The sequence below is a fragment of the Protobothrops mucrosquamatus genome, unplaced genomic scaffold (genome assembly GCF_001527695.2).
Source record: "Protobothrops mucrosquamatus isolate PMUCROS unplaced genomic scaffold, P.Mucros_1.0 scaffold1002, whole genome shotgun sequence".
NCBI classification, from domain to species: domain Eukaryota; kingdom Metazoa; phylum Chordata; class Lepidosauria; order Squamata; family Viperidae; genus Protobothrops; species Protobothrops mucrosquamatus.
In genome coordinates this window covers 171302-194233 of record NW_015387239.1, presented here as the reverse complement: position 1 = coordinate 194233, position 22932 = coordinate 171302, and the positions used below count along the sequence as shown (strand labels likewise).

At 41.4% G+C, this 22932-nt stretch overlaps 1 protein-coding gene across 1 annotated transcript in view; it reads left to right on the top strand.

Annotated features, from left to right (window-relative positions):
• Positions 1-20035, top strand: part of LOC114922167 (Na(+)/H(+) exchange regulatory cofactor NHE-RF1-like) — a 45652-nt gene extending 25617 nt beyond the window's left edge. The window contains exons 2-3 of the mRNA XM_029284835.1: positions 18371-18532; positions 19940-20035. Of these exons, the coding sequence (XP_029140668.1) occupies positions 18371-18532; positions 19940-20035 (258 nt within the window). The remainder of the gene's footprint in view (positions 1-18370; positions 18533-19939) is intronic.
• Positions 20036-22932: the final 2897 nt, after the last annotated feature.

Sequence of the window (22932 nt, the reverse complement as noted above, 5' to 3'; positions counted from 1 at the left end):
TTAATCTTTGGAACGCCAACATTGTATAAACACTTCTTAAGTAGAAGTGGAAATACTTTTAGCTCTTATACTGCATTTTCTGCATCCATTGATAGCATTTACAGAATCAGTTTACACCAACTTGGTGACTTTTAATATGCAAATAGGGAAGAAACAGGGGGGAAAAAACCAATTTAAATCCATTCCTATTTAGTCAAATCCTTGATTAGTGTGCTTACCAATTGAAAAAACTGAAATTATTTGACTGCAACTAAATAAAATCTTTACACTTAAGAGTAGAATTTGAAACATCAGGTCATACAGTCCACATACTTTTTTTATAGTTTGCAGGCTCAGAAACAAAGGAGAGATTATGACATTAATGGATTTCTAGTATAAATACAAATTTAGCCAATTGGATCTTATTTATAATGATTGATTTTAACTCTTAGGTATTTTTCCTTCTAAGTAGAATAGCAGAAATCAATCAATCAGAATAGAGCTGGAAGGAACCTTGGAGGTCTTCTAGTCCAGCCCCCTGCTCAAGCAGGAGACTCTACATCATTTCAGACAAATGGCTGTCCAGTCTCTTCTTAAAAACCTCCAGTGATGAAGCACCCACAACTTCTGGAGGCAAGCTGTTCCTTTGGTTAATTGTTCTCACTGTTAGGAACTTTTTCCCTAATTCCAGGTTGCTTCTCTCCTTGATTAGTTTCCATCCATTGTTTCTTGTCCTGCCCTCCCAGTGCTTTGGAAAATAAGTTGACCTCCTCTACTTTGTGGCAGCCCCTCAAAAATACTGGAATTTAATTAGTTTTGTATGCATAGATTGTGGAGAATCATTAATTGACTTTCTAAGAGAATGTGTGCTTTTGCACTAAACTGAAATTTATTTCAAATCAATTTCTTTTTAAAATGGTATCTGTTCTGTTTCCGATGTAAAGGCATTGAGATGAGGCAGGAGTAACAACAGTCTTCTCTTTATTCAGATCACAACAGGACCAATACAAAATGGCGCGGATTCCTCTTATACCCCTTTTCAGGGACAGTGTCAGCCAATCAATGCAACGGATTGTCCCGTCTTGCGCATGCGCAATAGGCTGGAGACAGCCTGTCTGGTCCCGGGCATCCATGTGGTCTGCCCTGGCCTCTCTGCAGCTTCCTGCACCTGCTGAGTCACTCAGCAGGCCCAGGACATAACAGTATCAATCATTAATTTTTTTAAAAAAAATCAGCTTTATTAAAATAAGCCAATTTGGTATACTGTAGTGTTTAAAGACCCTGGATTTGAAACTGGGAGGCTGTGACTCCTAGTCCTGTCTTAGGTATGAAAGCCATTTAGGAGACTTTGGGCCAGCCACTCTCTCTTAGTCCAATTTGTCTCCCAGGAATGTTGTTGTGAGGGAAATAGGAGGCAGGAGCATTACGCATTACAGCCTTCAATTGTACAAAATAGGTAAAATATAAACCTAATAATCATCAAAAGCATAGCTCTTATCTATTGTACCTCTTTGTGAATCTTTCGTGCTAGTTTTCCACAATTCATTGACATAGGAGCCATGTTTAAAAACAGTTTCATGAAAAACTGCCTGATATCTTTGCTGCTTTTCTGGGAGATCTTCAATACAGGTAGTCCTCGACTTACAACAGTTCATTTAGTGACCGTTCAAAGTTACAACGGCACTGAAAAATGTGACTTATGACCCCTTTTCACTGTGACGATCTCAGCAGCATCTCCATAGTCACGTGATCAAAATTCAGACGCTTGGAAAGTGGTTCATATTTATGACATCCCAGGGTCACGCGATCACTTTTTTGCAACCTTCTGACAAGCAAAGTCAGTGGGGAAGCCAGATTCACTTAACAACTGGGTTACTAATTTATCAACTGCAGTGACCCCTCCCTTAACTACTGTGGCAAGAAAGATTGTAAAACAGGTCATAAAATTCACTTAACAACGGTCTCGTTTAGCAACAGAAATTTGGGGCTCAATTGTGGTCATAAGTGGAGGACTACCTGCATAACTTAAATGGAAAAGAAAGGAAAACCGGAACGTATATTCTTCCTGCTAATGGCTGCATGAAATTTGTACTCCTTGTCTAGGTGAGAATGTTCTGACTTCCTGGACAGGTTTCAGAGATCATGAGGACTTCCAAGCGAGAATTGTATGCACCTTTGACAAACCTATCTTGGAAAAGGCTACTAACAAAGTACTGGATGGGGGCCTGAAAGCAATTAAAACGGTGCAGTTTGTTCTTAAGTGACAGCTCTCTCTTTCTCTCCCGCACTCCCCAGTAGTTGACTGAACTTGCTTATATTTGTGGTAAAACAGCAAAGAGAGGAGGCAGCTCTTTCAGTGTTGCTGGTTGCCCCATTCAGAGAGGACCTTTTGAAAGGATGGGTCATTTGGTACCTACCTGCCTCTTTTTCATGCAAATTAACGGGGGACAAAAAAATTGCTCTTGATCTCTCTGCTTGAAGAGTTGGGGGAGAATTATTGGGAGATTTTAGTGGTTACGTTTCAGATTTCCAGTGATCTCTGCTCTGGTGAATTTCTTAAGCACATCTTTTTCAACTCTTATACTGCTTTCTGGGCTCAGGTGCCATCATAACAACACAGCTCTATTCAGTGGTGGGATTCAAATATGTGAACAACCGGGTCTCTGTGTGGATGCCGCTTCCGGAAGTCCATTTTGGGACTGGGCAACAAAAAATTTAGCTACCGGTTCTGCTGAAGTGGTGCGAACCGGCTGAATCCCACCACTGGCTCTATTGCCCTTGTCATCTCAGCTAACTTCCTGAGTACCTTGATCTCTGCTCCTAATATTTAAATTGTGTCTTTGTCTGGTTGGCAGTTGATGAGATTCCATGGTGGAGGAATAGCTTACAAGCTGGATGGAAAGAAGAATGCATCTATTATCAATTTCCTCCTAGCCTTTGAAAACTAGATCAGAGAGAACTGAAGAAGTTGAAGTCTTTATTTAGAATGTCTGAACTTTGCCCTTTCCTTCTGGGATTAAAAGCGGAGGCCCAGAATTGAAGAGCACTTGCAAGCAGATGTAAATGAAGACTCAGGATTCTTCAGTCAGCTTAACCAAATGCTGATCTGACAAAAATCAACACAAAAGCTGGCCTGGGTGTTCTTGCACATCCACTCACTTCACCTCTACCAATGTTTATAGAATGAGCAGACCTTAAAATGCTCTTTGCTGAAAAGCTACCTTGTATGCATTAGCACCTGGGAGTCTGATAACTCATCACCGCTGTTTTTGCCTTGGTGTGCTTTGCATGAATTATATAAACCATCATTTCAGACTTAAAGGTAAGAGTTTCCTCTGGCAGTCAAATCTGACTCTAGGGAGCGGTGCTCATCTCTGTTTCTTGGCTGAGGGAGCCAGCGTTGTCCGAAGACACTTCCGTGGTCATGTGGCCAGCATGATTATATGTCAAGGTGCATGGAATGCTGTTACCTTCCCACTGAAGTGGTACCTATTTATCTACTCACATTTGCATACTTTCAAATGGCTAGGTGGGCAAAAGCTGAGGCAAGTAACGGGAGCTCACCCCATCACACAGCCTGGGTCTCAAACCTGGACTGTCAGTCCAGCTGACAAGCTCAGCATCTTTAACCGCTGAGCCACAGTGCCCCTTATTTCAGACTTAGCATGATATTTCAAACATAGCTCATGCTGAGAAAAGGCGTTCAGGTAAGACAACGCCCCTTTCAAACATAGCATGATATAAATTAAAAAAATCAGTCAGTTGGCTGGATTATACAGCACAAATCTAAATAAAATGCTTATTGAATCTTATTGAGCAAACTATAGTTAAATAAACACCTGCATCAGTCCGTGACTGTTTCCTACTACTGCTTCTGCTCAAGATCTCAGGCAGAACTGTCAATGAGGAGCCATAGAGCACATCTTAACAATTCACCTTTATGTTGATGAAGATTCTCAGTCATCCAGGTAGAGTTGACTGGAAGTTGAGTCATGGCAAGAAAAGAAGTTTGATGTTTGTAGAAATTGGCATGGATCCTTCTATTATTGAATAAATATAGTAGCCTAGCTGAAAGCAGTTTAGTTTGATTCTTACTTTCTGATCAAGTGTGCACAGTGAAATGGATGTTTGAGTCCATTCTCACAGTCAAAGTCCTCCATAAAAATAACCTCCTTGAAACTGTTTTTTATGACATGCCTTCACAGAGTATGTTAACCACACACACACACTTCCCCTTTATTAGCAATGAATCTGGTGCTGTAGTTAGTTTGCATTTAAAAGCCTTAGGAAGGCATCGTGGGAGGATATGTCCGAATGTATGAGAGTTCCATTCTGCCTCTTTCATCTGCAACCTGGAATGGAAGCATGACAAGACTGCAGATTTTTTTATTTCTTGCTAAAAGGTATAGAGCTGAACTCTGGTTCTTACCTTTCTTCTGTGTGAACAATTGCATAGGACTAGAACAAATTAGGATCTTAGCAAACCATCTTGTAGGTAGAATACACCTAAGCCTGGAAGTAAAAAGGCAGTGGTTTTTAGAGCCCTTACGGGTGGAGACAATATGCAGCCATGATGCCAGCCAGCCACCTACTCACCCATTCTGGGACTCAGCCTGTTCACGTGCTTTCCTTTCCCCTTTTATTGCAGACATCAAGGCTATTACCGATCTAGCACATAGCTAGCACAGAGAGCAAACAAAGGTGGTCCTTTTTTATCCCTCAAGTGGGACCAGAAGCCTGTTCTGGCAGACGAGATCGTATCTCATAATTAGTCAGGTTATAAGGTAGTCTTCAGATCAGAGCTCAACAAGCCTAAATTGTGGGATGGGGGGATTATTATTCCCGTTATTATCCTCACTATCAATTTTGGCAATGGGGTTGCGCTCTTTTGTTCCTATACTGCCGTGAAATTATTTTCTTCTGTCTTGGCTGCCAGAAATCAGCAAAACTTTGGTTTTGCGAGCATTTAAATTTGTGGGATAATCTAGCCAAGCCACCATAAGCCCTTGTGCCCTAGACTTGGGCTTCAGTGGTTTAGCAACTATAGGGGTTTCCTCCCCCCCCACTGTGGATAGCCATATGGGAAGACAAGGCACCATTTCTTATTCCTTCATTGACTGAAGGAAAGCGCTCTGACTGGATCACGCTCAGTTGTCAGGGCAGTGGTGTGTGAAAATGCCTGCAGAGTGGTCTGAGACTTCTGAGGATGAAGAGAGGGTTGAAACACAGGCAGGATGGATGTGCCCTTTGTTTTTCATTGGAATCCATGACAAACTTTTTTTTTTTAAAAAAGAAAAGTCCTCAGTGTCTGAGGAGCCAATTAATAACTTTCAACTGTGCTTGAGGTTGCATAGCTTTGACTTCTCCAACCCGAATGCAATCCAGATGTGTGGGTTCCGACTTCCAGATTTCCCCACAGTGGTTATGGTAGTGGGGGGAATTCTGGGTCTTAGACTGAAACATCTGGAGGATACATCTGGTTAGGAAAGGTTGACACAAGCCAATGCAAAGTTAGCCAGTTTCTTTTTACTATGAGAGTTTTAATCGGTTTTTAATCTACACTGCTAGAGGTTTTAGTGAAAAAGCAGATAGCAGATTCTGAATTTGCAGGTAAGTAATAGAACGAGTCTAGGTATATCAGGAAAGTCTTTTCATTCCCAGCTGTTTAATAGCTATAGGAAGAAAATACATTCCTTCTTAAATTATACTATTAAAATAGAAATGTGGGGATGTGTGTGGAAGGACTGGGGTCTTTATTTACTCTGAACAAATCCCTCAGTTTGAGATTTATTTTCTAGGTGTTCTGTGGCTTTTTGTGTTGGCCTCCAATTGCTGGATCTATTCAGCTGGAATAGAACAAAACCATAACCACCAAGAACAACAAACAGATCCTACAATTCTGACATCTGCCCACTCCTATTTTACAAAATCCTTTTTTAAATAAGCCAGTCTGAAACAATAGTACCTCTTGAAATCCCTGGGCAGACCTGATGAAGGACAGATTACAGAGGAACCACTAGCATCTTGAAAGCAGGAACATCTGGCTTGGCAATGTGGTTGAATTTTTGAATGCTAAGCTTCCTTTTAAATTTGTGGCAGCAGTTAGAGATCAGAGTGTAGTAGGCAGAAGTGCAGATGTTGCTCATAGTGCATAGAAACTCACTCAGAAACATATGTGTGTGTGAGATGCAGAGGAAAACTACTCCTTGTGTTGGAAGAGAGTTGGAATTCTCCTAGCTAGCTTGTTCTCTATCCTTCCACAATTGTTGTCACTGCTCATATATTCCAAAGGGTTTTCTTGGTCCATAAGGGTGGCCACTGAGACATCTGATGGTTTGGATGTCTTCTGTTCCTGTGTTTTCAAGTAGCTTATGTTAACATTCAAATAAAAAAAGTTTTCTATAAGCAAAAATGACAAATACGGGGAGTAAAGTTGAGCAATCCACACTGTTAATTTAATTTGAATTTAACTCTGTATGTAGTCCAGATGTATAGAGGAACCGGAGAGGGGAGGGCTATGTCTAGAAAGGAACATGGATGAAAAATGCATACATGGTTCATATGATCAACAGTTTTCATTTCTGTCAGAACTTCCATCAACTCAAAGTTTTCACAAATTTTGCAAGGCATGTTGAGGGCTTCACTTCAGAGGAGGTTAAAGCTAAAATCTGAGTTTTGGGATGTTTAAGATACTTTCCCAGCTAAAACAATTATCTCAAACTCTAGTAAGTTTTAAGGAATCCATTCTTTCCTTTATAATTCTTGCAGATGTGCTCCTTCCCCCTCGGCTCTCCCCTTCAGAGCGGAGAGAATATCTGAATAGGGCCAAGTGCTCTCTCTAAAATTGGAATCATTTAAGTTTCTGGCTCTAATTATTGTATTTGGCTTTAAGCCAGGTCTAACTGGTGATGTGTTGTCTCTTTGAGTAGTATTGTATTAATTTATTAGCAATGATTAACTGTTTTTAAATAAACAGTTTGGCTAAATGAACTATTAACATTCAAAAATAAACTAAAGACTGGATAAAAATGATGTATGGGGCAGAAAATAATCAGCTGAAGTTAAAAGTCTGGACACGAGAAAGTTATTCAGTTTAAAAGTCTGAACAAAGACATAATACAGGAATCAATTCTTATCAGACTTTTTCAAATGGTTGTCTTGTAGATGTTTTACAATACAGGTATTAATTCTCTAGATCAGACATGTCAACCTCAAGGCCCGGGGGCCGGATGCGGCCCGTGAAGTGGTTTCATGTGGCCCGTGAAGCCATCCTGGAAACAGTGAAGGAACGGCCCCCTCTGCCTTGGCCCTGGCCCAGGCCAGCCGGGAGCCAATGTACAATTTTGTGGTGGCCATCTATGCTGAAACACATTCAGTCTTAGCTCCATAAGCCCCCCCACCCCCTGCATGGCCTGAGAGGAACAGTGAGGCTCCTCCAGTGGACCATGCCTTGGCACTTGCCCTGGTCCCGTCCCCTTCTGCCAGAGACCCTCAGACCTATCCCACTCCTGCCCAGGTCCCCACAGGCACCCTTGATGCGAACAGTGTAGAGCTGCCCACACCCACCCAGTAGGCCACACCCACTCCATCCACGCCCACCCAGTAGGCCGCACCCACCCTGGCCACACCCACCCGGCCCCCTGAGGGCAACCGCAGTGCTGATGCGGCCCTCAGTGAAATTGAGTTTGACACCCCTGCTCTAGATAAATCAAAACAAGTCAACATGGTGCAGCATAGGGGAGCTGCAATCTAGCCTTTGATTTGACTGAACTCAAGTATCTTTTTCAAGGAATGGCACTTTTGCAAAACTCTGCCTGGACCATACTGTGTCAACAAAGCCTTTCTTTAAAAATCAACATTGCTATCAAAAGTCAATATACATCAGGATTTAAAAAGGGAAGGAAAGAGGAGCAAGTGTACTTGCAGACGCAGAAGGTCGATAGAGAATGGAGGGTCTACTTTACATGTTGAAAACCTGTTAGCAATGGAAGAAATTACCGATGCCAAATTGAAGAGTTGGCCAAATGAAGCAAAATCCAGATGAATGGTCCTTGTTATATTATGAAGAAGGTCTTCTGATCATTGAAGAGAATTTTTTCCTGCTCCTGAATGGGCTTGCATTCCCATTCAAGGAGCAGTAGCGTAGCTTAAGAGTACTCTCAATTCAACACACCTCTGAAAGCTCCAGTGGTGGAGTTATCTATAGGCCCTTTATCAGCTTCCTTTATTTACCAGCTGCAGGCAGCATCTCTTGCTATCATCTATGTGTTGGTTACATTCATGCTCTCTTACTGATGTGGCTGTCTTTTTAGAACCAGCCAGAAACTTCAGCTGGCCAGAAATATGAAAGGCAGTCTTTTATCTGGTGCCAGCCATTCAGACGTGTCTTTCTAGCTCTAGTCTAGCATCATTTGATTATCTTCTTCCAGATTTACAGTCTGAACTGTCAGCACCAGGGTTTTCCCTAGCTGGCATTTGCTAAATATGGAGAGATTGTCAAACCTGAAGATTAAGCCATCTGCAGTCTCAGCAGTCTGTGAAGAACACCTGTTGGGGAGGAGGATTGCTCTTGAGACGACAACCACAAAGACCCTTAGCTCCTTATCAGCTTGTTTGGGTTTTTGGACTTGCTTTGGAGACCTTGTTCTCTATGTCATCCCCTTTCAAAATCAAGCAAGAAGTGAATATGAAACGTTAGGCTTACTTGGCGGTGGCAGCAACAAAGTTTAGGGAAACTGTAAAAATTCTTCGGACTCGCTTCCTCAGTCCACACTGTTTCGTTTTTATATAGACATGGGGTTTTTTTTAAAAAAAGTTGAAATTATTTCAGTATTTTGTTCTACCAGTTTGATTTTTTAAATTATTTTTTGAACCAAGAAGGTATGCATTGACTTAAAAGTAGTCTGAAAAGAGTTTTTTCAAACAAGAAAATAAGATTTTATTAAGCTTTGAAACAGATGTTAGTGCCCTTCGTTCCTTAGTTATTCTATGGAGACATGTCCATAAATGCCATTGACACTGTATCACAGTTTGAAAGTTCCTGAGTTACCTGTTCCTTGCCCATATCTAGCCTTTTTAATGCCATCATGGGCATTTAAGACCATTGCATGCTACCAGGACATTCTGAAAGCTGGAATTTGCAGTAGGGAGCATATAAAACATTTTGATATGCGTGGCCGTGGTTTCACGCCATCAGTTATGGACAGAGTGCAGATGTGCACGCTAACGTCTGGCAACTACAGGGTGTGTGACAAATGGATATTTTATTTTATTTTGCTCTGAGTGGCAGGCATGAAAGTAAGTGGTTTGGTACAATCATTATGGTCTTCTATTTTTCAAGGCTACTAATAGCAACTTTGTCAACTGGCGGAAATTGTCTTAGAACCTTTATCATTAACATATGGCCACAACACAGGGTGGTAGTTCTTCCTTTTTTATCATTAAACTTTTGTATGAATATATTTCTCCCTCAAATAGTATTGTAGGCATACTCTAAAGATAACCCTTCTTGTGATGTGGAGAACTTGGGGCAGAGGTCCCCAACCTTTTGGGCACCTGGGACCAGTTCTGTGGAGAGAGGTTTTTCCGCGGACCAGAGGGGTGTGGTTTTGTGTGCTGCCTGCATCCTGCAGATGGGGCTTTGGTTGTTTGTGCAGACCAGTTGCTGGCATGCCGCGGCCCAGTACTGGTCCATGGACCAGGGGTTGGGGACCCCTGACTTAGAGCAGGGCTTTTCAACCTTTTCACCCATTGTACCACTTTTAGGATATGGCAACATCCGAGTACCACCAGTCACCTAGCAAGATGTCAAAAACCTGATGACCCAAAAAAAAAAAAAAGGAAAAAAGTGATAAAGTACAGGTAGTCCTCGACTTACAACAGTTCGCTTAGTGACTGTTCAAAGTTTCAATGGCACTGGAAAAAGTGCCCCGCAAGCCACAGCCGAGCAAGACACCTGCCTGCCCACCCAGCGGCGCTCTTCCTGCTGTCCGAGGTTTTCATTGTTGTGAGCATTTCTGTTGAGGATTGGCAGTGGGGGTGGGGTAGGGGGGTGTTTGGTTTTTATTCCCCCCATCTGCTGGATGGTTGCAGCAGGTTTTGGTCACTTCACATGACCCTGGGACACTGTGACCATCATAAATATGAATCAGTTGCCAAGCATCTGAATGTAAATCACAAGAGTCTGGAGATGCTGCAACATTCCAGCTGATTGGCGCTTCTACTGAGCCCTGACAGCCCCGAAGAAGCACCAATCAGCCGGAAAGTGGCACTGATCCTGGCACTTCCGCTCAGCCCTGACAGCCCTGCAGCTCCAGCCATCTCTCGCTCAGGCTTGTGCGGTGCTGCCACCGGTTCAGCTCATTCCCCTCCCCTGCTACCACTTTTCTAGGATGGTCACATACCACCTGCCAGGTGCCAATGTACCACAGGTGGTACCCGTACCACTGGTTGAAAAGCCCTGACTTAGAGGACTGTTTGAATAAGCATAGCTTAGCTAAAGTATTGTGTGAACTAGAGAAAGTGAAGGATGACTTTATTTTTCCCATGGAAACTCCAGAGGTTAAAATAGGATATATTGTAGGATAGATGCCTTCAGGTATCTGCAGGTACTAGACAGGGGATTTAGCAATCTCAGTTTCCAGAAATCTAATGATACACACTATTTTGAAATGATGTTTAATTGAGGAATTTAGATGCCAAATGCTTTAGTTCAAATAGGCTAGAATTTGGGGTGTCTTCTGAGATCAAAGTTAAGATAACCAGTGCTTTGTTGAAATTACTGCTTTAGGCTATACTTCTTGATTCATGCTGGTTATTTATATAATCATCAGTCAACTGCATGAAAACAAATGTAAACAGTATTATTATCATTGCTCTGCTAACAACTTTATGCAACCAAAGAGGTTAAGGCAGCAATCTGTAGTAAAGTTCTAAAAGCCATGCACAAAATGGTATGTTATTAAATTGGAATTACTTTAGTAATCCCAGTTTAAAAATCATTAAGTGTTTATTGGAATTGCTGACTCTGGAAGGGTTGGGCTTGGATACTCAATTCCAGATGTAACACGCCTGCAAAATGCCAATGAGGCAACAATCTGATTTCCTAATAAACTAGAGTTAGAAGCCAGTTTTCCCCAACCTAATACTTTGCATACGTGTTGGACTATATCTTGCATCCTCCGCATGTTGACTGAGAGTGATGGCATTTGTAATCCAAGACATCTGAAAGGGACCATTGCTAGCTGCAAATGTTCTTGTTCCCACTCTCAATTCTCTAGATTTTTCTATGTTGCTGGTTTGTTGCGGCACTGTTAAGATGCTGCCTTTCTAATTATCTGTTGCAGAAACCAAGAGCTGATTTATGGCATGACAAGCAAAAGAAGAATATTCTGGCCCAGGAGCATTCTGGGTACTTTTAAATACTCATTGATGCAGACCCTCTGCCTAACCTCAGTTCATCCTAATGCTTTCTATCTCAGTTCCTTTTTTGTGAAAGAGGAAACATGTGGCTCAAACTGCAAATTATAACCCTTTCCATGGCAGAGAAAAACAGAACCCAGTAGAATATGGGCTTTGTATGCAGAAAGTCTCTGAGAGTTACCATCACTTGGTGCACCTTCAACTTTCCCAAGCTGGTGCCCTCCAGACATCTTGATTTACAATCCTCTGCATTCTGCTTGGTCTTGGAATAGAACTCCTTCACCATGCCACACCGTTCAAATGTATCAATATAAGGGCTTGCTAGCTTAATGTTTGCTCACATTACATAGAGCATGTAATGCTTTGCTTGGAATGCTTTGTCTTGGGAACCCTCCATTTGTTCCTTCTTTTCTTATTCATGCACTTAACTGAGAAGCTTTGGAGAGAAAGAGAGGGAGGGGGGGAGAGAGAGGGGGGGGCTAATGTAAAGTTGATACGATCTAGACCATTTATGACATTTGCAGAGGAGAAGAGATTGGGGTGATTTCTGCCTCTGCCTTTTCCTCCTTCATCCCAAATACTATATATGTGGCCTCCACTATGTCATCCTGAGTTATTCTTGAACTGTTCACAGGCCATTCTTTTGCAGAATGTCCCTTCCCTTTCTGACTTGCATTTCCAAAGCTTTTTTTTTTTTTAGTTCTTGAATATTTTGGCTTTTTCATTTAATGTCTTGAATTTGCCTAAGGAGCTCAAGGTCTGCAGCTTTTTGCCAGTGCAACATCCCTATGAGGTATATCAGGCTGAGTGTATCAAGACCAGTGAATACAGTAAACTTCATAGATGACTGGGATCTGAACTTCAAACTTGAGTATGGCCATTTACAGTAGCACAACTGGCTGAGGAATTCTGGGAATTAAAGTCCACAAGTCTTAAAGTTGCCAAGTTTGGAGACCCCTGCTCTACACTCTGAAACTAACCAGGATTAACCTTTAGCACTTGGAAGGGAGCCCATCAGCCTATTCTTGGGCCATGGTCTAGACTGGAACCCCCCTGCTTTCTCACTGCAGAAAAAAAAATAACGCAAAGCACTTGGGTACTGTTGCCTAGAAAACTGCATGGATGTGTCCACAGGGTCATCAGAAGTGACTTGAAAACATTTTTTCCCTTTCATTCCCACTTATTTCCCAAACTTCTGCCTCTTACATGTTGGCTACATTAAGCCTATTGCTATAGCAGACATGTCAAACACGCGGCCCGCAAAGTGGTTTCATGTGGCCCGCGAAGCCATCCTGGAAACAGTGAGGGAACGGCCCCCGCTGCCTTGGCCCTGGCTCAGGCCAGCCGGGAGCCAATGTACAATTTTGTGGTGGCCATCTTGGCACTTGCCCCAGTGGACCATGCCTTGGCACTTGCCCCGGTCCCACCCCCTTCTGCCAGAGACCCTCAGATCTGTCCCACTCCTGCCCAGGCCCCCACAGGCACCCTTGATGTGAATGATGTAGAACTGGTCACGCCCACCCAGTAGGCCACATCTGCTCCATCCATGCCCACCCAGTAGGCTGCACCCACTCTGGCCACACCCACCCGGCCCCCCAAGGGCAACCGCAATGCTGATGCGGCCCTCAATGAAATTGAGTTTGACACCCCTGTGCTATAGAGTAGCCATAGACCTTCTCTTTGTGGTTTCCGTGTAGTTCATTTTAGAAATCTAGTTAAGAAATACCAGGCTGGACAGAAAGAGGTCTCATCTACCGCTAGAACAATGGGCCAGTTACTCATATCAAGAAACCAGAACTCTGATTAAGCAGGAGCCAGTGAGTTTCAACTGGTATTTGCTGTATAATTATTCTGCTTGGTTCCTCTTGACAGCCAGAGCAGATAAATCATCTCTTGCTCCATCAGAGGGTGGCTTAATGTTGCATGCAAACCGGTACCCTTGTCTCGTCGCTTTCCTAACATGCCAGTTATGTAACTAACCTTAGTTGGAACAGCAGAGCGTACCAGTATGTTTTTCTCAACCACAAGATCTCAGACCTGATCAGGGTGTATGAGAATTGCGTAGTAGAGTTTGGGATTGTTCTGCTTCAAAAGGTTGTTGGAGGTCAGTACAATATTTTCCCTGCCTTCTATAACCAGTCACAGTTTCCAGACTTTTACTTTTGGCATTAAAAGTTCATCAGACTCCATTTTAGTAAATTTGGAATCAAAGAAGCTGAATTTCAAGTGCTGGAACTTTTTTTTTTTTTTTGGTTTTTGGACTCTGCTTGTCTCTGCCATTTGAAAGCCACTAAAAGGTATTTCAAAGAAACAATTTGCCACATTTTTTAAAAAAAACAAAACCCTGGGGTTTCAATGCTAAAATCTGATTACATAACTCTCATGATCATAGAAGGAATATTGAGCAAGATGCTTTCTTTAGAATACCAATATTGTCTCCTCCTCCACTACTACCATTCATCCCCCCCCCCAAATTTGGGTGATAAAACACAAATCAGATGCTTTTTCTTCTGCAATCTCTGGAACTGTTTGAAACACAGAGGTGCCCAGAGAATGGGTGAGGAGATGAACTGTTGGAGCAGACTTGAGGAAATCAGCCCAATCTCAATTACAGTTTTGCAGAAAGAGGGAGGAAAAAGCAAAGCATTTTGTTTATTTGGTAAAATTATGCTGGGATGCCATTGGTTGGGAGCAGGGTATACGTTGCCTGAGGCTTAGCCTGGCCATTCATCTACTCTCTGCAGAAGGTAAAACATTTTTTAAAAATGAAAGTGTCTTTCAATTTGTGGATTTAAAGGATTTTAAAAGGGCATCTTTAGGGAATTTTGCTGTTGGAATGAAACTGATATGTTTAAAATGTAATTTTTTAAAATAAATAAATATAAATAAAAAATGTGAGATAACAGATGCTGAGATTGTTTTGAATCTGATCCAAGCAAAACTGTTATTGCTTGACAAAATGCGTAATGGGCATCTTGTGTGTTTGTGGTAGTTGCCGTTTTTCTTTGGTGTACAAGTGGTGGTGCATTTTAGAAGGAATGACTGGCAGCTGCCTCCATCACTATTATCAAAACAGAGGTCTATTCTTTTACCATTGCTATCAACAAAAAAAAAAAACCTAAATAGATTTTTTTTAACTTAATGCCATTCTGAAAAAAAGACTTTCCTTGTATGTGCCTAACAAGCAAACAAACAAAATATGATATTCACCCGTGTATATTGACCTTTGACAGCATAAAGCTTTTTTGTTTCTGAGCGTTGTAGTGCGCCTGCTCAGAGGAGCTTGGGTGGCGAAGACCAATTGTCCTGTGTCCATGTCTTCGTTCCCAGCAATCATTCCAGAGATATGGAAGCAATCCAAATATATCCCTCAAGACAGTTTTCTTGTTCTTCTTCCCTTTTCATCCTGCTGGGTAAAAAAAAGAAAAAGCAAAGGATATGCCAAATATATGGAAAATTAAGCTGAAACCCTATGTTGCTAATCCTTTGATTCCTATATTTAAAAAGCTGTGGGAAGAGTTGGAATCTCAGAGAAAGCCTCTTCTGTAGTTGGGTTGGGGTTTTGGGGGTTTGTGTAAAATGTGCCTATAATATGGGATGTTTTCTTGTATCTGCTAGCATATTTTAGAAGGTACATCTAATTTTTGAGAATTTTTTTTAAAAAAGGATTTCAGATCCAGATTACTGGGTAACTAAAACAGCTGTCTATTGAAAAGGCAGAGAAGGCATAGTGTGCCCCTTAATATTGTTGTTGTTTAGTCACTGTGTCTGATTCTTTGTGACCCCGTGGACCACAGGGGATCAGGCCAGGCTCCCCTGTCCTCCACCATCTCCCTGAATCTGTCCAAACTCACCCAACTGGGTTGGTGACGCTATCTAACCATCTCATCCTCTGCTGTCCCCTTCTCTTTTTGCCTTCAATCTTTCCCAACATCAGGGTCGTTTCCAATGAGTCCTCTCTTCTCATTTGGTGGCCAAAGTATTTGAGTTTCATCCCTTAATATAATGTGGGAGAAAAGCCTCTATAAAGATTTTACTTGCCCCCTATGTACATATTGGAGCTCCCCAGTATAACTCTTCCTTTTCTTATGGGATGATCAGGATCTTAACATTCAGCTTGCATCCTGTGATTATGTGTGCTTGCAGCAGTCATCTTCCTGTTGCATATTTTTCCATTGGACTCTTCTGAACATTTGTCTGTATCCTTTAATAATAACTAAGGTGGTGATGATCACGATGCTGCTTTTCTTAAATTTTTGGCTTTGCTTGAAGCCATAATTAACTACCGAATGTTAAATAGGTCGTTCCTCATTGTGGGAAGGACAGCGATTCCATTAGCGTGCTTAGCAAATCAGAACTAAGTTTCTAATAAAAGATCATACAGATTGCCTTGTGTAACAACTGCGTAAGAAGAACATTTAGGGCAAGGAGGAGGTTACACTGAAGACTGTGTCACAACTATAGACTTCTTGAATGCAGAACAGGCTGTTCTGGAAATAAGCACAATCCATGCATAAGAATAAGAGTTAGAGAGCAAGAATCAGTCCAGGCCTCTGACATGGCATGTTGATTCCCACCAGGCAGACATAAAAGACAACATGGGTAATCCCAGAACCTTTTGGCACTGGCTTAGACCGAGGATACATTCAGTTGTCTCTCCTACTGGCAGACAGATTGATTTCAAATGTATTCAGCCCTCAATAGAGGAAGAAAAATATTTCCCAAATATTTCTGTGCAAATAACTGTGATCTGACATGCATGAAAGGATACCACGAATGGTCTGCACTAGCCTACCTTAGATCAGGTTGTCTGAATTGCTGAGAGTTTTTCTAGGTATGGCATTTGAGGATTCCTCAGGCTGGAAAACATGGCCATATGAACTGGAGATAACAGGAGTTGTAGCCAACAAGTTTTGTTTTGTTTTGTTATTTTATTTATTAGACTTCTATACTGCCTATCTCACCAAGGCAGCTCTGGAAGGAACCAAATTCCTCAGATTTCAATGCCTTGTTTTATACATGTAATTCATGTCCTCCTTTCTCCAATATAAAACACCAAATCTACCCATGGGAAAAATTCCAGAATTAACATTTTCCTGGGAACTTCTTTCCTTCCTTCCGAGTAATGAGATTGTGTGACCTTTGCTTTCTCTTCCTTTTGTAGGAAGATCAGTAGTAGTCAGGATTGCTAGGTCAGGGCTTTGTTTCTCATAGGATGCCCAGAACGGAGTTTCACCACCTTTTTTGGATGGAACCTTGTAGAGTAGGCAAGGCAGGTTGTATGACATGTGTGAGTTCCGGCACCTTTTTTTTTTTTTAAGAAAAAAAACACTGTGCTAGGTAATATGTTTATATCATCCAGCTCCAATAACCGCTGGTGGTTTATAATATCGAGAGAGCGCTTCATTTTTTCTTAACAATTCTATAATTAAGATAAGATAAGATAAGATAATTGGAAGCTAATCAGGGTCAGATTTGGTTAGTAGTTGGCTAGGCGATCTCCAGAGAATCACTGGGTTGTAAGCTAGATTGAGCATTTGAAAAACATTTGCATTGCTGCTAAGAAATCTATGTGGCCATGAAATCACTAGAAGCTGAACTCAACCTGAAGAAGATTATCTTTGCAAACCAGGCAGTAGCAGAACCAGATAAATAAATCTGATCACATAAGCAGGAAAAAAAGAAAGAAATCACTGTTACGTGACATCTGACACACTTTGGCTTTATTCTTCTCTGGGAGACACTTCATGAGATGCAAAATTTGGTGTAAATAAGCCACACAATGTTGATGAGTGAGATAGCTCTGGCAGGATCTGGGCCCAATCTTGTTGCTGGTGGAGTTTTCTGAGTGCTTTAGCTTCTCCAGAAACCTCACACCGATTCCGTCACTGGGCTTGGCTTCAGTATCTGATGAGGTTGAAATTGCTGTGTGGGAGATTGGGTGTGCCAGCTTCTCCTTTCTTCTGACACCTTTAGTGTGTGGTTAGGGCTCCTGCTGTCATGCTCTAACCTCCACTGTCCTGCCTGTGATCCAGAAAGAAACCTGGATCAGAGTAGCATCTGGAAGTGACCCAGTCAAATAGAGGAATGCTGTAAGGGAAGACTGCTTACAATATGTGTTCCTGCAAATGTTATTGGAACTATTAGTAAACATTCAACTGGAGCTAACCTTGACAAGTCTTAATTAGCCCCAAAGACCAAATTGCTTCCCCTTGTAAACATTCCAAGGGCCCTTCTAATTTCTGAGGTTCATCTGCCTGAAGGTCAAATTGTTCTTTTTTGTTCCTGTTGGCATGTATGGTATACTTTTCAGAAAGGCCTTGCTGAAAAATGAATGTTTTTTTCTGACTTGAGTTATGTGCCTATGTTATGTAAACGCACATAAGCATTTTATGTAATGCAGTTCTGTACAAAATCCCAGCTTTTGTTAAATAGAAATCTTATGTGGTACCATGGAAATACATTACTGTATATAGATCAGAATGTTCAGTTCCAGGACCACCCATGGAATGGGTGGAGAGAAGGTTAAGAAACAAAGTGCTCTCAACCTTGAAGAAAGAATTTGAGAAGTAATTGAGCAGTCCTGGCCTTTGGCTGTTTTTTTTCCCCTTCCTCCATAAATAGCACTTGCGGGCAGTGAGAAAGGTAAAATAAACTAGAAGGGCATTGCCAACCCATAGTAGTAGATAATTATTTCCTCTTTCTCTACTATTTTTTTATCTTGGCTTATTAGGCAGACTTCATAAGTGGTTGTATTGCTAATATTTCTGGGAGCGTGCACCAAGCTATGAAAGCCACCCTGTCAAGGACACCATTCACTCCTCCAGAGAGCCCAAATTTGCATTATTGGATTGCAGGACTGCTGATGGCAAGACTCAAATCTGAACAGATGCTGATCAAAAAGAAATTGATTCGCTGACAATAAGTGAAAACTGATACCCCAAATCCCTTTTATGTTTCTCTGCTTTAGAAAGAGTTGAGACCTCGTCTCTGCCAGATGAAGAAGGGCCCCAATGGGTATGGGTTCAACCTCCACAGTGATAAGGCAAAGCCAGGCCAATATGTCCGGGCTGTGGATCCAGATTCTCCAGCTGAAGCTTCAGGGCTGCGGCCTCAAGATCGTATCATTGAGGTATGTATTGTGGGGTACACTGTTTGTTGCAAATGAATTAACATTTGAGTAATCTAGACTGTCTTTTCAAAGGGAACTGATTAAATGTAACTTGTGATCCAAGAGTTGTGTCAGTTTAGCCATTTCTGAGCTTTTCAAAATCACCTCATACACCTCGCTGTTTTTAAGCCAAATAAATTGCCAGTGAAATTGGGGAAATAAAATATCCATTGTCCGATTTGAGAGTAATTATTGTTATATAGTATTTCTATAGCCTGCCATAAAGAATGCAACCGTGTCTTTCCCAAATGCCTTTACCTTGCAAATAAGTAGAAGTCTAAAGGCAGAAAAGGCAGGCACAGCCACACTTCTCTGTGCATTAATGATTCACTTGTGGAGATGGTTACCAGCATCAAATTCCTGGGTGTGCAGCTAACAAGTAGGCTGGCTTGGTCGCTCAACAGCGAGATACTGGTGAAGTGGGCACAGCAGCGCCTGCATTTTCTACGTCGCATGAGAAAAGCACATCTTCCTTCCCCTGTCCTGACCACTTTCTACAGGGGGACGATCGAGAGCATCCTGTCATACAGCATCACAGTCTGGTTTGGAAGCATCACTGCTTCAGATAGGAAGGCAGTGCAGAGACTGGTGAGAATGGTCGAAAAGATCATTGGCAGCTCCCTCCCTCCCATCCAGGACATAGCACAGAAGTGTTGCTCGAGCAGGGTCCATAAGATTATCTGGGACACTACACATCCTGTTCATGACCTGTTTTCCTTGTTACCTTCTGGGAGGAGGCTTCGTGGTATCCGTAGCAGAATATCCAGATTCAGCCAGAATTTCATTCTATACAGCATTAACCTTGTGAACTCTCAAGCTTCCTCCTTCCGTTATATATTCAAGATGGACAGTATTTAATAATTATTTGTTATGTATATGTAGGGGTGTGGGTCTATACATATGTTGTACATAGTATGTTTAGGTGTGTGTCATGTATGTGTTTCACTTTGAGAGCGGACAACTAAATTTCATTTTTGATGTGTGCCGTTGTGCCCACAGTAAAAAAATGACAATAAAGGTTATCTTATCTTATCTTATCTTCTTGTCTGAGACCATTTTCTTAAAGATCCTTGTAGACTATTTAAATATAAATTAAGACCTTCTTTCCTGGGCAATCTCACCTGGCAGCAAGGTTTACCTTTTGGCATAGGAGCTCAATAGCTCCACCTCCATGATGCTTGTTGAGAACCTTCAAATTGTCATCGCTGGTTACAGCACCATCCAGCAAGGCATGTCCCTGCCCTGAGGAATTTCCAATTAAATTGGGGCATGGAAAAGCAATAACAGAAGATATTTGGGGCAAAGGTAGCAGGGGAAGACCAGGCTTATGTTTAAAAGAATATCCTTGTGTCTTAACATTGGTTTCAGCATCAGCTTAAGCCTGAACTTCTTGATGGACAGTGTAATACGCACAATAGGATATATTGGATGTTGGTATCCCAGGCTCACTTTCATGCCAAATAGCCCCTTTTAAAAATCAGAGGGGAAATGCCAATGATAGGGAAGTTATGACCAAGTCTGGGAACCAAAGGCGAATAGATCTTCAGCACTGGGTCTTTTCACAGAAAGCCCTTTTGAAGGGCTAAGTTAGACAAAGATAACTTTGCTACACTATCCAGGGATTAGTAAAGGAGTGAAATTTTTCTGAAGCAAAGCAATTACCATTGGATTACATAATCAAAGCTGTCAGGCGTGCATGGCTAGAGATGAAGCTACGCAACACTATAGATATATGTGACATTTTATACAAACTCCCAACTACATAGGTGCTTTCATAGCTTGCAATTCTGTTGCAGTCTTTAGGAAGAAACAAGCAAGAATGGCACTTTTTGGAGGATATGAGTTTAGCCAAAGAGAGTGGAAGATTAAGGCTAAGAAGGCAATTCCCTATTTTGTGACAATGTGTAAGCTAGAAAAGAAGGAGCGATAAACATATACAGCTTCTACTGTGTATAAATTACAGACCCATGAGTAACTTTCACTCCTATAAAAAGTTAAGGATAAGGCCACAAGTTCCATAGCCCATTATTCTTATTCATATTATTTTTACCTTACAGTGTGCTTAGTTTAGGCTTCTACATATCAACTGCACAGAAAGAAAGAAGATCTAGCAGCTAGGTTATTTGTAACTTCAGTATGTCATAAAACCAGGTCTGGGCAGTCTTGATTGGTTGGTGTCGTGGGAGCACTGGGTGTGTCTTTTTTGTTACATGCACAGTTTTGCATGTGCCCAGTCATAATGCCTTTTGGGCCCTAGAGGCATTCTTGTAAATAAAGATTATGATAGAGTTGGCACTTGCTATGCAGCATGCCTTCTATTATGTTTTAATTAAAAGATCCTTTAAAGCAAGATGAGAAGTGTGCCAAACACAGAGGGAGGTGTCAGAAGGATGCTGATGCTCACAAGCCCTATATTGCTGACCCTGCATTGAATTATTAAGCTAGCTTTGCAAATGGATAAAGGGCAGAGCAGTGCTGTAGCATCATAATGTGAGCCCCATCCCCTTTCTCCATGTATTGCAATGTTGCATGTACTGTATGCTCCCAAAGGGGAAGTTAGCGGTTATCTTCATTCTAAAAAAGCAGCGAGTTGCTATAGATCAGGGGTCCCTAACCAGAGGCTGTGGCCCTGTACTGGGCTGTGGCCCATTTATGCACAGTTCCACTTGCGTGAGCAGCAGGGAGCCGCTGCTATAGATGCCACTGTGGGAAACAAAAATAGGAAACGTTTTAGCGCAAAGTGAAACTAACACAAGGGTTATAATATGCAAGTCTTATACCCAGATCTCTGACAGTGCATTTTGTACTTTCTTTTGAAATTACCTTGAGTATAAAATTATTTATAAAGACAATAAAGATGGGATAAAAGTAAAAATAAATAAATAAATAAATATAGCTGATTTTCTTGTTCTCTGCTGTTAAGTCATACTGACATGTAAGAATGACTTAAGAATAGTGAGCAAGAGTAATGGCATCAACTAAAGGTCAGAGCTGGGAGTATCCACTTTCAGTCTAATTAAAATTCTGATATCTGTTGTAATTTATTTTTTTTATGATTTATAGATTGCCTTTAAGCACATGGGTGCTCATTAAGCTCTGGGTACTGCTGTTGCTGCAGTCCAGCCATATCCACTCCTGGCCTGTTTGCTGTGTTACACAAGGCCCTTCTCTTTTAAGATAACAACCACAATGTGGCCTTATATTCTAGGTGAAAATAGTCCCTGACCATATTTGCTGAGAAATTCAAAAACCTCAAACATGGTACTTTTGAATGATAGTATAATCTGTAGCAAAATTTAACAGCCATATTTCCTTCCTTCTTGAACCTTCAGATAGGGCAAAACTGGACTCATAGTAAAATCTAAATATAGACCAGTGTTGTGTTTTTGCTCTTCTGAGCAGTAGCTTACTTTAAATTAATCCAGTGACCATTTTCAGTCATGGAAATGGTAAGGAATCATTGATGGATCCTGCTGAAAGGCCTACCACCAGATTTAATAGCTTCCATAAAGATAGGTATCCTAGGATCATACAGCTGCTCTTGAATGACCCTACACGGGCACTGGGTTTGATAGATTGCATCTGTTGTTCTGATGTACTCACCCTCTTGTGTGGCCCCCTGAACGTCCTTGGAAATGTATGGCAGACTTTTCATTAAGAATGCTTGTGTTTTTATTGAACAACTTTCAGTTAGAAATCAGTTTGTCCATCTGAAGTGATCTGGTCTTCAAAGATTAAGCTCCATTGACCTTTGCAATATATGTGAGGGATTAATGTCAGGTATAAAGAACTGGGTTTCAATGGAAGTGCAGCGCCTTGAAGATAGAGCAGAGCCCTGATTTTGATCCATCTATTTCATGTTCACATGGAGTGCTAAATTTGGAAAGGCAATGAAGCTCTAAAGCAAAATAATGCCAAGCTTTCAGCTTGGCATTATTTTGCTCAAAAGGCAGACTCATAACCCAAATATCCCTGTTCACAGAAAATGTTAAATCACTGAAACATGTTGGTTAACGATGGTGAGAATTATAGCTTGATACATTTGGGGGGATACCAGATTGAAGAAAATTGTTTGAGGGACATTTATGTCACCAAAGAAAAGAAAGGCCTTTACTATATGTAATTCAGATAGTTAAACGTATGACAGTTTTAAATATCCTATGACCTATGACAAAAGTCTCAGGTATGATGATTTCTATTGCTTTTGTGGGAGACAGATCATAAGATTTATGATACCATATAGTCCTGTACTTGCTGTTGTTATGGGGTGCTTCTGATTGTTGTGGGGTGCATGCCAACATTTCTAAAGTCTCAATATTGTTGGGTGCCTGCCTGAATATGTGCTCAGAACATGTTTCTTT